The sequence below is a fragment of the Pyxicephalus adspersus genome, chromosome 7 (genome assembly GCF_032062135.1).
Source record: "Pyxicephalus adspersus chromosome 7, UCB_Pads_2.0, whole genome shotgun sequence".
In the NCBI taxonomy this organism is placed as follows: Eukaryota; Metazoa; Chordata; class Amphibia; order Anura; family Pyxicephalidae; genus Pyxicephalus; species Pyxicephalus adspersus.
The window spans coordinates 68,194,791-68,209,604 of record NC_092864.1 but is presented as its reverse complement, the minus strand read 5'-3'; the positions used below and the strand labels follow the sequence as shown (position 1 = coordinate 68,209,604).

The following is a 14,814-nucleotide window of genomic DNA, read 5'->3' as shown; positions in this document are numbered from 1 at the left end:
AAATTCCAGCAGCAGACTGTAGGAAGCTCAGTGGCTTTCCAATACTTGATGGGAAAGGAGATCATGGGGGAAATACTGCAGAGTAAGCCATCAGCTTTTGTTTATGAAAAGGGTTTTGTGTTGTGTTGTATTGTATTAAAAATCACAGAGGAATCTACCAAAGGGGTAGTTAGCAGCCCAGCTAGGAAAATATTTGTTTTGTCGTTTTTTTTTTTTTTTTACATTGTGCTTAAAGTGTACCTAAACTCTAACATCAAACCTAATATTAGATATCTGTTCTCACCTTCATTGCACTGGAATGTCAGTCTCCCTTTGTGGTGTTGGACGTGTCAGCTTGCATCCATGAAAAATAAACCATGTATTATATGTATGGAAGTGGCCATCTTGTGTATGGCAAATTGCCATGCTATCCACTCCTGACTTTCTTCTCCACCCACAGCCCTCGCTCACTGCTCAAGCCCCACCCAGGCTCTCTAACCAATCACCCAATGTGTTGTCTACTGTAAATGGTTGGTGCTGATGTCATAGATAGAGTTCAGGTCTACCACCACAAAATACAGATCAGGGACCCCATCCAACTGCTATATCAGACCCCCAGCACAGTATCACCATCATCCTCATCTGTGAAGCCCATTGTCACCCTTGTCACTCATGAACAATGTCACCCTACTCTGTGTTGTCACCCTCATCCACAATGTTACCCTAATCTGCGTTGTCACCTTAATCTGTTCAAAACCACTGCTACTGTTTTGATTGGTCAGCAAGTTCAGTGCTTTTTTTTTTTTCCTCTGACTGATTTCGATCTCCTATGAGCCCATACAGCCTTCACCATGGCATTGGAGAACCCGGGGGGAGGAGTCAGCATTTTTATGACAGTTTAGGGGGTTAGGAAGCTTCAAATGGAAAAAAAACACGGAAAGATCAGTGTAACTTAGGTTTACATCATCCATAAACCAAAGTTGAAAGTGTGAGTTTAGCTCCACCTTAAATAAAGTACCCAGACAGGAGCCTGAACTAAAAAAGCCGTCCATGTGCTGCCTTAATACAATGCTCCAGTATTGAAAATGTGAACTGGAAAAGCAAAGGACATGGAAGTATATCTTAACAGAATATCCTTTCCTTCCAAAAGTGCAAAGTACCGTTATATGGGTTGATGTATTTAGCTACTATTATCTGGGCATATATGTGTGTACAGGACTACAGATATACATATCACAATATGTAATCCTGATGGTAGATTGCAGTATACATAGTTGTGCCTTTTACACATATATAAAATCATTCACAGAAATATTTTTTGTACTATTTATTCATTACATTTGCTATTAAAACTGTATACTAGCATTATCCCAAATGTATTGCTTATGTATTGATTTTGCTATTGCTATTCTAGATATGTGTATTTTTACTATGTGGTTTATTTTGTTTGATGTTTTCATATAGTCAACAAGTTTGTTTTTCCAATGTTCCTTTTTTATTTCCCTTCTTTACCTTCTTCATTTACTGTACCCTTTTTCTAATATTAGGCATGCAAGTAATATATACAGAATAATAATTTAGTTATAAGGAGGCATAAAAGTAACCTACAATGTGATCTATGTCATTTTATAAGACCATTTATATCATTGATTTAAAAGAATCTGCTGGACATGTTGTATTGCATGTATGTAATACTGTGCGTCTACACACTCATATGAAAAAGAAAGTACATCCTCTTTCAGGTATAATGTTTTATGTATTATGACATGGATCAAAAATCATCTGGTCAGGTTTCAAAATTATTTATATCTAAAAAACAAGCAGAGATGGTTCTAAAGTCAAAGCATACTTTACCTCAGGGTGTGTTGCTATAAGTACATTCTGTGGAAAAGCTCTGAAAATATTAAAACTTATTACCTAAACGATGTCCAAATATTCTTTTGCCTAATGCTAAAAACAAGTTTAATCTACAGTAATTACACCCATGTTTGTGTTATTTTCATGACAATTTCAAAACTTTGTTCACATATTTACCTTTGCCCAGGCCGGAGGTGGCACCTGTGATAACAACCACGGCATCCTGGATATAAGCACTGGTACGTAGCTTCTGTAAAACTTTGAACAAACTGTAGATTCCAATACTACCAATGAGGAAAGGAAGAATCACCCATGATGTCAAGTCCATTAGCCTGAGCTTTGAGCGGGAAAGGCCCTTTCTGTTGAAAAAAAAAAAGTTTGGTTGAAAAAGCAATAATGCATATTTGGAACTACAAGGTGAATGAATCAAGTTATAATATTAATATTACACAGTATTTATATAGCGCCGACATATTACGCAGCGCTGTACAAAGTCTCTGGTCATGTCATTACCTGTCCCTGAAGGGAGCTCACAATCTAATTAATGTCCCTACCATAGTCATATGTTTTTAATATAGTCTAAGGTCAATTTGGGGGGAAAGAAAATAAACCTAACTATTTTTTTAGCATGTTTTTGGAATGTGGGAGTAAACCGGAGTACCTGGAGGAAACCTACACACACACGGGGAGAACATGCAAACTCCATGCAGATAGTGTGCTGGCCGAGATTCAAACCTGGGACAAAGGCCAGGCACTAACCTCTGAGCCACTGTGCTGCCCGTTATAATCATGTGAAAAAACACATTTTTACTTTAAAAAAACAAACAAACTAACTTTAAATCATCAAAAAATGCCTAGTTTATAAAGGCAATGCCAAATAAATAGGTAATAAAATTGTATTTATTTTTACCAATACTTCATATCTTCAAACTTTTAGGAAAGTGTTTCAGAGTGGGCGGCAATGATTAAAACCTCCTTAGGGCGTGTATAGATGGAACCTGTCTTTATGTAAACTTCCACTATCTGGGATCTAGTTGTTTTTTTGCCATTGATATGTGTAGTGTCACCATGTCAACCACCTCTTATTTGTATTAATATAATTTAAAGACTTAGACACCCAAATTAGAATGAAAAGAACAGCACAGTTAAAGATGAAAAGTTGCTGAGAATATGTAAGCTCTTCAGGGCAAGGTCCTCTCCTCCTCCTGTGTCACTGCCTGTATCTGTCTGTCTGTCAATTGTTACCTCTATTTAATGTACAGCGCTGCGTCATATGTCAGCGTTATATAAATACAAGTTAATGATAATGAAACTCACCTACCCGTCTTCTTCTTTCTCTTAAACCCTCACTACTTACTCACCACTCCATATCTCCCCTCCTATTGTGTGCTGCTTCCCACACCTTCTAGACTGTAAGCTCTTGGGTCCTCCCCTCCTCCTGTGTCACTGTCTGTATCAGTCTGTCATTTGCAACCCCTATTTAATGTACAGCGCTGCATTGATATTGGCACTACATAAATCCTGTTTATTAATATTAATAATAATATGTGGATCCTTTAACAAAACATGTAGTATAAAATCCCTTGTGGCATTACCAAACATATAATTGCATCATCTACCTCTGTACGTGGAAAAAAAAAAAAAAAACTTGTTTGAATGTATTGACTCTTTCCATGTTTAACAAGAAAAGGAGTACAACAAAACAGTTCACTAGTGCTTTCATACATCAGCTATACTTTGTACATGGACCACACATTTCTCTTTATATCAGCAAGACAATTTATATAATTTTTAATGTGCTAATTATTTACAATATATACAAACATACACTTAAAGCCTATGAACATTTGTTGACACCCCCCCCCTTGCATCTGTGGTGGTGCGACATCATCACATGACAGAGAAAAGAGAAAAAAACACTAAACATGGAACCAATCAGGGCACCTTAATCTGTTCAAAACCACTGCTACTGTTTTGATTGGTCAGCAAGTTCAGTGCTTTTTTTTTTTTTTCCTCTGACTGATTTCGATCTCCCATGAGCCCTTACAGCCTTCACCATGGCATTGGAGAACCCAGGGGGAGGAGTCAGCATTTTTATGACAGTTTAGGGGGTTAAGAAGCTTGAAACAGAAAAAAAAACACGGAAAGATCAGTGTAACTTAGGTTTATATCATCCATAAACCAAAGTTGAAAGTGTGAGTTTAGCTCCACCTTAAATAAAGTACCCAGACAGGAGCCTGAACTTTGATGAAAAAGCCGTCCATGTGCTGCCTCAATACAATGCTCCAGTATTGAAAATGTGAACTGCTTGCAACTTAATAAGACCTTGGAAATTATCACTGTGTTTTTCAAAGATGGAAATTGTCTTTTTTTATGGAAACATATTAAATAAAATATTTTTTATTTGTACCTGAAAAGTATCACAAAATTGTAAATGAATAGGCATGTGGTGCGAACGATGACTGAGCCTATATCTTAGAATATTCTAAAAAAAATAAAAAAAAAAAATAATGTGTAATATATATATATATATATATATATATATATATATATATATATAAAAACAATAAAAACAAAGGGCTTGGAAGTATATCTTAACAGATCATCCTTTCCTTACAAAAGTGCAAAGTACCGTTACAGGGGTTGATGTATTTAGCTACTGTTATCTGGGCATATATGTGATTATGTAATCCTTTTGCTATAGTGCAGTATACATAGTTGTGCCTTTTACACATATATAAAATCATTCACAGAAATATTTTGTTTTGTACTATTTATTCATTACATATGGTATTAAAATTGTATACCAGCATTATCCCAAATGTATTGCTTATGTATTGGTATTGCTATTGCTATTCTAGATATGTGTATTTTTACTATGTGGTTCATTTTGTTTGATGTTTTCATATAGTCAACAAGTTTGTTTTTCCAGTGTTCCTTTTTTATTTCCCTTCTTTACCTTCTTCATTTACTGTACCCTTTTTCTAATATTAGGCATGCGAGTAATATATACAGAATAATAATTTAGTTATAAGGAGGCATAAAAGTACCTACAATGTGATCTATGTCATTTTATAAGACCATTTATATCATTGATTTAAAAGAATCTGCTGGACATGTTGTATTGTATGTATGTAATACTGTGCGTCTACACACTCATATGAAAAAGAAAGTACATCCTCTTTCAAGTATAATGTTTTATGTATTATGACATGGATCAAAAATCATCTGGTCAGGTTTCAAAATTATTTATATCTAAAAAACAAGCAGAGATGGTCCTAAAGTCAAAGCATACTTTACCTCAGGGTGTGTTGCTGTAAGTACATTCTGTGGAAAAGCTCTGAAAATAATAAAACTTATTACCTAAACGATGTCCAAATATTCTTTTGCCTAATGCTAAAAACAAGTTTAATCTACAGTAATTACACCCATGTTTGTGTTATTTTCATGACAATTTCAAAACTTTGTTCACATATTTACCTTTGCCCAGGCCGGAGGTGGCACCTGTGATAACAACCACGGCATCCTGGATATAAGCACTGGTACGTAGCTTCTGTAAAACTTTGAACAAACTGTAGATTCCAATACTACCAATGAGGAAAGGAAGAATCACCCATGATGTCAAGTCCATTAGCCTGAGCTTTGAGCGGGAAAGGCCCTTTCTGTTGGAAATAAAAAAGTTTGGTTGAAAAAGCAATAATGCGTATTTGGAACTACAAGGTGAATGAATCAAGTTATAATATTAATATTACACAGTATTTATATAGCGCCGACATATTACGCAGCGCTGTACAAAGTCTCTGGTCATGTCATTACCTGTCCCTGAAGGGAGCTCACAATCTAATTAATGTCCCTACCATAGTCATATGTTTTTAATATAGTCTAAGGTCAATTTGGGGGGAAAGAAAATAAACCTAACTATTTTTTTAGCATGTTTTTGGAATGTGGGAGTAAACCGGAGTACCTGGAGGAAACCTACACACACACGGGGAGAACATGCAAACTCCATGCAGATAGTGTGCTGGCCGAGATTCAAACCTGGGACAAAGGCCAGGCACTAACCTCTGAGCCACTGTGCTGCCCGTTATAATCATGTGAAAAAACACATTTTTACTTTAAAAAAACAAACAAACTAACTTTAAATCATCAAAAAATGCCTAGTTTATAAAGGCAATGCCAAATAAATAGGTAATAAAATTGTATTTATTTTTACCAATACTTCATATCTTCAAACTTTTAGGAAAGTGTTTCAGAGTGGGCGGCAATGATTAAAACCTCCTTAGGGCGTGTATAGATGGAACCTGTCTTTATGTAAACTTCCACTATCTGGGATCTAGTTGTTTTTTTGCCATTGATATGTGTAGTGTCACCATGTCAACCACCTCTTATTTGTATTAATATAATTTAAAGACTTAGACACCCAAATTAGAATGAAAAGAACAGCACAGTTAAAGATGAAAAGTTGCTGAGAATATGTAAGCTCTTCAGGGCAAGGTCCTCTCCTCCTCCTGTGTCACTGCCTGTATCTGTCTGTCTGTCAATTGTTACCTCTATTTAATGTACAGCGCTGCGTCATATGTCAGCGTTATATAAATACAAGTTAATGATAATGAAACTCACCTACCCGTCTTCTTCTTTCTCTTAAACCCTCACTACTTACTCACCACTCCATATCTCCCCTCCTATTGTGTGCTGCTTCCCACACCTTCTAGACTGTAAGCTCTTGGGTCCTCCCCTCCTCCTGTGTCACTGTCTGTATCAGTCTGTCATTTGCAACCCCTATTTAATGTACAGCGCTGCATTGATATTGGCACTACATAAATCCTGTTTATTAATATTAATAATAATATGTGGATCCTTTAACAAAACATGTAGTATAAAATCCCTTGTGGCATTACCAAACATATAATTGCATCATCTACCTCTGTACGTGGAAAAAAAAAAACAAAACTTGTTTGAATGTATTGACTCTTTCCATGTTTAACAAGAAAAGGAGTACAACAAAACAGTTCACTAGTGCTTTCATACATCAGCTATACTTTGTACATGGACCACACATTTCTCTTTATATCAGCAAGACAATTTATATAATTTTTAATGTGCTAATTATTTACAATATATACAAACATACACTTAAAGCCTATGAACATTGTTTTGGTAGTAAAATTGTACAATTTAGGAAGATTTGACCTGAGACAAGGACAGAAAGAGATATTTGGATCCAAAGGAGAATCTCCCACTCCCTTTCCAAAGAAGGATAGTTGAAAGCCGTGTTTGTATCTGAGCACAATATATTTTATACCAAGTGTAGGTGAGTCTATCTATAATATGGGAACAAAAAATCAGGTATAAAAGCTAAAAGTCAATGACAAACATCCTGACTTACAGTCACAATATGTTTTCTCTTCTTAGTGGCAGATAGCAGCCTACTTGTTAGCTTGTGTTCTGGTAATGTCACAGACATAGCCGGTTCATGTGACAGTACAAGAATAGAAGCATGGAAAGCCAAGTCCTTGAGATCTGTCATAGTGGGATAGCAGCAGATATGCTTCTAAGGTACAGTATAACATCATTAATTACATGTGTTCACTATATTAAGGGAAAATGTATATTAGAAGAGTTTTATATTGTTTTCATTTTTTTACCAAAAAGCTAATCTATATCCAGTTCATTAAAAAAACAAGGAACTGTAGTTTGTTCATGGGTCCACTATGGTAAAACAAAAGAAACCGTGTTTGTTACCTTTGTGTGACCAATACCTGTAATTATAACTCATTAGTATATAAATTATATTTTTTTAGTTTCATGTAGCAGTGTTTTAACCCCAGTCCCTTTTAGCTGGGCGCACCACCCAGCACTTTTCAGTAACCACCCGGCTGTTTTAGGGTGAGTACTGTTGGGTCATAATACTGCCAGCCGCCTACAATTTCATCCCACCCATTTTAGAAAAATGTCTGTGTTCAACACTGATGTAGGATAAAGTAATCTACATACCTGTCCAAAACTATTTTGTCTGCATAGTGACTGCTCTGAAGTAAGTAATCATTTTTCACAGACTGCAACGTATAGACATCAACATTTTAAGGCATTGTTTAAAATACATTGTAGGCCTTTGTACAACTTTTGTCTTCCATCTGGAATGAATCTAGCCAGTTTAGGTTAATTTCGGACAATCACATGGAACAGCGTTCCTGAGCAGCTCCTGGTGACTTGTACTTTACTAGCCGCTTGGCAGCCCCATCATTGGTTCAAAATGAACAAACATTTGAAGGTTTGGCAGCCATAATTACCTGCCTGCTAACGCCCACCGCTATTACCCCCATTCATTCCTTATGAACTGGGTATGGCACTTAATGTAGCGTTTTAAATGAGCAAGAAAAAAACAGCAATAACAGGTATCACTGTGGGCCCATTCATATCCACATGGTAATGCAAACATGTTTCTTGTAATGAGTGTTGTACATACATTTCGGGGTGTGCGTGTTCATTTTTAGAGGAGCAATGTGTAAAAACATTTTTTTTAGTTGGATGTCTTTATAAACATTGCAGTCTATAATTATGAGGAGTACTGCCTTTACTTGTTGTTCACTGGTAATCAGCTTTTTGGAAACACCTTCAATACAATAATTATATTTTTGTATATATATATATATATATATATATATATATATATATATATATATATTTATTTGATCTAATCTCAATACTTAAAAGTATACATTTTTTTAACAAATTGAGTTACGTATAATATATTATATGACGTTTATACTCATTACATATCTGTTCATAGAGATATGTTGTTCATGGTCTAACACTCTTGAAAAAGCAGTGGTGACTGCAAAACGCGTTAAGTAAAGGAGTGAAAGTAAACAGTAAGTAGTCCACTTTCACTCCTTAAGTAAAGGAGTGAAAATGAAATATACCATCTGTGGAATTCTAGAAGGTTCTGTTGAATCTTTTAAGTACTATTGTATGTGCTTTCTGTAATGAATCAATTTTGTATAAATGATCTTTTTTAACCTTAATAAAAAAAGAATATTTTATTATAATTCTGGCAAATCCCTTTACTTTAAGTAACCTAAGTTACTTCTATATGAATGTGCAATGCCATACTCTGAGCACCTTTCAAGTTAAGGCCTTTTCACCATCCCTAAAACTCTCACTACTTCCCATCACTCCATATCTCCCCCCCATCTCCTGGATTGTAAGCTCCTTGGGTCAGGGCTCCTATTCCACCTGTGTCACTGTCTGTATCTGTCATTTGTACTCCTATTTATCTTACAGTGCTGCGTAATATGTTGGCGCTATATAAATCCTGTATATTAATAATAATATCAAAGCATGATATTTTTCACCTTATAGTAAAGGGAACCTTCCATGAAAAATGTGTAAAAAAAAAAAAAAACTATAAAAGTTAGGGAGTTCCCCCTCTAACATAAGTATAATATCTGCAGACCTGTTGATTTTTCCACTTTTTTTATTAGGGTAACAACACACACCATTTATTCCGCATCTAAGACTACAGTGCCCTGCAGTCAGAAGTAGACTTACATAATAATGGTCATGGTGTATGTTAAACCCAAATTATATTTTAGGAGGAAGTAAACCCTAAAACGACCCAAAACAAAAAAAGACACACTGTCAATCCTGCAGAGCAGTCGATCCCTCCGGAAGTGTCACTTCCATCGGGTCCCGGCATTCGTCTTCAGGTCGGCACGTTAGGCGCCGCCATCTTCTCTCTGTTCTTCTTTCTATGTCACCTAACTCAGGCGCAAGATTGGGTGACGAGATGGGGAAAAAACTTGCCAATCTCACGCAATTTCTTTTTCTTTTGGCGATGCTCAGTCATGCGCAGAAGGAGCAGCCAAGAGCCTCCCTAGATGCCTGACGTAGGTATCCCGGGAGGCTTTGCGCTCCCATTTATTAGGGGGCGGTGCTGCACCCTTTAAGAAAAAAAAGGGTGTTGCACTTAAAAAAACACAAACACAATATTTACCTTACATAAAAGTCTAGTCATCTACCCTTTTCTGTAAAGTAAAAATTCTGAGTTTAGGTACGCTTTTAAAAAGAAAAAAGGGTGCAGCACCTCGCCACAGTGATCAAGACAGAATGAAGTGCAAAGCCTCCCGGGATACCTATGTCAGTCATCCCGGGGGGCTCTTGGCTGCTCCTTCTTTGCATGCCCAAATATCGCTAAAAGGGAAAGAAACTGGGTGAGATCAAGTTTTTTTCCCCATCTACATCACCTAATCTGGCGCCCGTGTCGGGTGACGTAGGAAGAAAAACAGAGAGAAGATAATGGCGCCTAGCACACCAGCCTGAAGACGGATGGCGGGACGACGCAGGACCCGATGGAAGACACCCCTGGAAGACAGACCAGATCGTCTGGTCTGCGGGATTGAATGTGTGTTTATTTTTGTTTGTTTCTGGGTCGTTTTAGGGTTTACTTTCTCTTAAATATAATTTGGGTTTAACATACCTGATCTCAGGCATGCGCAGAAGGAGCCTTTTCATCAATGGAATAGAAAATTGCACATGTGCCGAGAGATCGGCAATCTGTTTGCCCCATCTACGTCAGCCGATCTCGCATTGCGCAGGTGACCGTAGGAAGAAGAACGAAGATGATGACGGTACCTGGCGCTCGCTGGCGTCGGGCTGACGCGGGACACAAACGTAGAAACCTCCCGACGAATCTGCGAGATTAAAGGTGTGATTTTTTTTATTTTGAGTTTAATTCCGCTTTAAAGCAAGAAATAACAAATGTAGGAACACAACCATGCTGACCTGTTATCTGAACAAATACAGAGCACCAGTGATTGGTCAATCATGAATCAGATCAGTGCTGCCTTATTGTGATTCCCATACATAATAACAATATGTCAGACACCTGAATGTCTGGCCTGTCACACTCACTGACACTACAGAGCTAACATGACAACAGCATTGTACTGTCACACTGACTTACCTGACAACTGCGAGTACCATTCATACACCGGGCACACTGACAGAGCAGCTCCTGGTATCTATGACAACATAACTTAGACCTAGACACAGCAGCAACTTCCTAAACACGGTCACTGTAGACAGGAAATGACGACAGAACATCCCGGAAGTGGGCGAGGCATACACGGAGATATCTGACAGCCCGGGAAAAATCACTTCAGGTGTCTGACCCTCCCCAGCACAGTGCTATAATAATGTTAGGGGAAAGTTAATGTATTGGGTGAGTGGAAATTAATCCACTCACATCCATTAATCCAGGTCCTAATTTTGTATTGGGACAAAGGTATTGCAAAATGGAAATCTATCGAGCATGAGAAGTCAAACGTTTAGGTTTCCTTATGGAGCAGAAATGCCCCTTCTCCTGAGGATTTCCTAACCACAACCTCCCCTCTGCAGAGTCATAACATTCAGTTATTGCCTAACCCTAAACTTCCTTTTTGTGGTTCCCTCATCCAAAATAACTTCCCTAGACTCTAAAAAAAAAAAACCCACTCCTTTCTTTTCCCTGACTGTAACTTTCCCATTAAAGTTCCTAAAGTCTTACTTCTAACCAACTCATAAAGTGAATACTTACCTGGATTGGTGACCAAAACTATACCCACATTAGCTGCCCAATACACAGCTAGGTGCAACCCATCCTGGATGTTTTTGAACATAACATATTAAGTAAAATAATTCTAATTACTATGTCAGTCATAGTGTACATATGATCTGCTTCCTGTACCTAATAGAAAAAAGATGTAATTGTTTGCAAAAGTAACCACAGAAAAGTTGTTTCAATGTAAAATTACCTTGGGGTTCTAACAATGAAGATGTTTATTTATGCCTCAATTCTTCACTTTACTTTTTAGTAATATTTAATGAAACTATAAAAACCAAATCAGGACACAGGCGCCATCTTGTGGCCAGTTCATGTTCGTGCAGCCTGTTTGCCTTTCTGCTGTAATGCTGTCATCTGCTGGAAACTCTGCACTTTGCCTGCACTAGACTGCAGGAAGTAGGTGTGTCATTCATGCTTGTTTTTGCTATTTACTATGACACTCACCTTAAGATCATTGCCAAACATAGGTACTGTGTTACAAGGATTTGTATCATGAACTGAACTAGCTCTGATTACCTGACCCAGCTTGTGTTTTAATTTGTTGTTAGGGCTGAACAATAATTAACCTTTGGTGTCTAAAGGTATAGCAATACAAATGCTGTTATAGCTACAGTAGACAATTATGGGAAATTCTGTTTTATTTGCCAAGATATAACTGTATTTCCTCTCTCTTGATTTTTTGTTCAAAAATAAATGTTGATTGTTCATGAAAAAATAAGACTTCCCCTGAAAACAAGCCTTTAAGCTTTCCTCAGTCAATCAGAGAGCACTAGAGGTTTTGAATGGGGAGACTTGTCCCCATTTAACCTCTAGTGCCGGGGATCGCACACTGAGCTGATCAATGAATGCAGCCGGCGCTGCATTCATTGATCAGTACAGCCTGCAAACTTTTTTGTTTTATAATTTTTTTTTAATTTGAGCTCAAATTTACACCGGCCATTCTCGCTTACAATTGAGGTAAGCGAGAACGTCCGGATTCGTCACGAGATCGGGTTTTAAAAACATCCCTAATCACGACATTGCATGATACATACATATATAGTTGCTATAGAGTTCCAGAAGAGAGATCTAGTGGTCACACAAGTATAGTACCATGACTCTGAGAACAGCCATAAATGTAATGCAAACAAGTGGGAGAAAAAAAGGAGTACTGTCTCATTTTAAAAATTAGACACATTCCAGTCAGAATAAGCCCCATGGGGGAACATGTTCTCAATGTAAATTAATATTATTATTATTATTATTAAACAGGATTTATATAGCGCCAACATATTACGCAGTGCTGTACAATAAATAGGGGTAAATATCTATTAATTTTTTTACAAAGTTTTGGAAAACAATACAAGAATATGTACACTAAAAAATATTCCCATACTAATAGCATTCAACAAAATATCAAGCTACATTAGTGTACTTTTTCTTATTATTATGCTGATGGTCAGCTGTCCTTTCTTTTAGTCTTGTACATCTTCTTCCTACATATTAAACCTCACATGCTTTAGCTGGGTAGTCTAGGCTGAAATCTCGCTCGGACTCCAAGGGAGAGACTTATAATAAAATAAGAAGTACAGCAAGGCACATTTGTTACAACTACCCATTTTACACCTTCAGTAACAAGTGGGGGAGAATCAATATTACAATCAAATGTTGACTAGCTACAATCAAATGAATATTAGTCATAATTTGACGTGCATTACTGATTGATTCAGTTTAGCTGAATAGTGTCCAAATAAAAACTGAGTATTGTTTCCCTTTTTCTATGCATGATTTAGCTCTGTCAGGCAACGTGTAAGGAGTAATAAAGAACAATATATTCCTGAGGGGGTAAACATATAGGGTCTCCCATACCGAATTCCAATTAGTTCTTCACCCACAGAACACCCACAACAGTGGGGTAATGTTGTGGGGATGGGGCCTCATATTGGGTACAGGCTGTGGTCTGGTTCTACCAAAGGGAGGTGGGCTACACACCTTTTAACCTCCTTCTTTTTTTGCAAGTCCATAAAAAACCCTTGATGGCTAGGAGGGGGCACACAAGGGCCCTTCCCCATACAGTATTTTTTTTTTTTTAGTATTGTTTTGCAAAAACAAAATCAATCAATATACCATTACGGAAGGTTGGCTGGAATAGCAGAGCTCCTATCAATTTGTTCAGCTTGAACAGCCAGGGTCAGCCAAGGATAGCTCACAGGCTTGGCAGGCCATGCATTGTTTACCTACGTGTAGCCAATATAACAGGATGGCCAGATTGGCTAAACACATGTCCAGCAGTACTGAGCTCCTGTCAATTTTGGGAGCAGGCTACACACGTTTTATCACCCTTCCTTCTTTAACAAGACAGATTCCAGAGGACTGTTTATTGCTAGGGAGGTGCACATGTGCTTGCTGACCCCATTTCCCATCTATGATAGTCCCAAGCCTAATAAAGGGTTCTTTTTTTAATATTAGAAAAGACTCCACAGTTTGTTTGTTTTTGGCAAATCAGTTGAAAAATACTTGAAAAAAACATTAGCACATAATTCTTTAAAATACCCTGTCACAAAAGGTATTCATTTAAACAGCAATCTTCCCAAAAGGTTACATGTGCATTTACCTTTAAAAGCCTTCCCTATGTAGACATTATTCAGTCTTCTAATAGTAGTGTAATAGAAACATTTTTTTTTCTATAGTGTGGTGTTCATTTAATGTATTCTGGGAATAGGTGAGGGGTACTGGGGTATGGCTGAATTGGCTGCACAAATGGAAACAATGCAGGACTAGGGGGAGCTCCTGTCATTGTGCAGCACAGACAACTGAAACTGGAGCGATCTTCGTGCATTCTCATGTTTGGACTTTGATGGACCATGGAAAGGTAAATACTATTTAAACTAGAGTAATAAGGACATTTTTTATGATGTTGTGTTTTTCCTTTTAGAACTTTAAAAGGTCAATTTTGGTAATGATTTAGGCTTTAATCCATTTTGTTAATGGTTAAGGGGTACTAGCTACTCCTGTGCTCATCCCAAAGGTATGGGGACAGATATCTAATGGCCCACTTATCAATCAGGGCTTTCATATTCCAATAAACTTCTCACCCTTCAACCCCTACAACATGACCCCAGCCTAAATAAATAAATAATTCCTAGAAAGAAACATAAGTTTCTACTGCTTTAAAAGATCCTGTTACAAAACTATTGATTTAGACAGCAATCTTCCCATAGGTTTATATGTGCATGTATCTGTAAAAAAGCCTTGCTTGTGTAGATGTAAATCAATCTTGGTTTCCTGGCTACAAGATTGTAGCGTAAGTCAGCAACATTGTAACAATTTAGGAAAGTGGTGTCACTATATACCACATAGTGAGTTGTTGATAATATCACACAGGAAGCAGATTT

At 37.2% G+C, this 14,814-nt stretch overlaps 1 protein-coding gene across 1 annotated transcript in view; it reads right to left on the bottom strand.

Annotated features, from left to right (window-relative positions):
• Positions 1–14,814, bottom strand: part of LOC140335878 (dehydrogenase/reductase SDR family member 7B-like) — a 34,980-nt gene that overhangs the window by 11,663 nt on the left and 8,503 nt on the right. Inside the window, exon 3 of the mRNA XM_072418877.1 lies at positions 5,317–5,498. Coding sequence (XP_072274978.1) covers positions 5,317–5,498 — 182 coding nt within the window. The remainder of the gene's footprint in view (positions 1–5,316; positions 5,499–14,814) is intronic.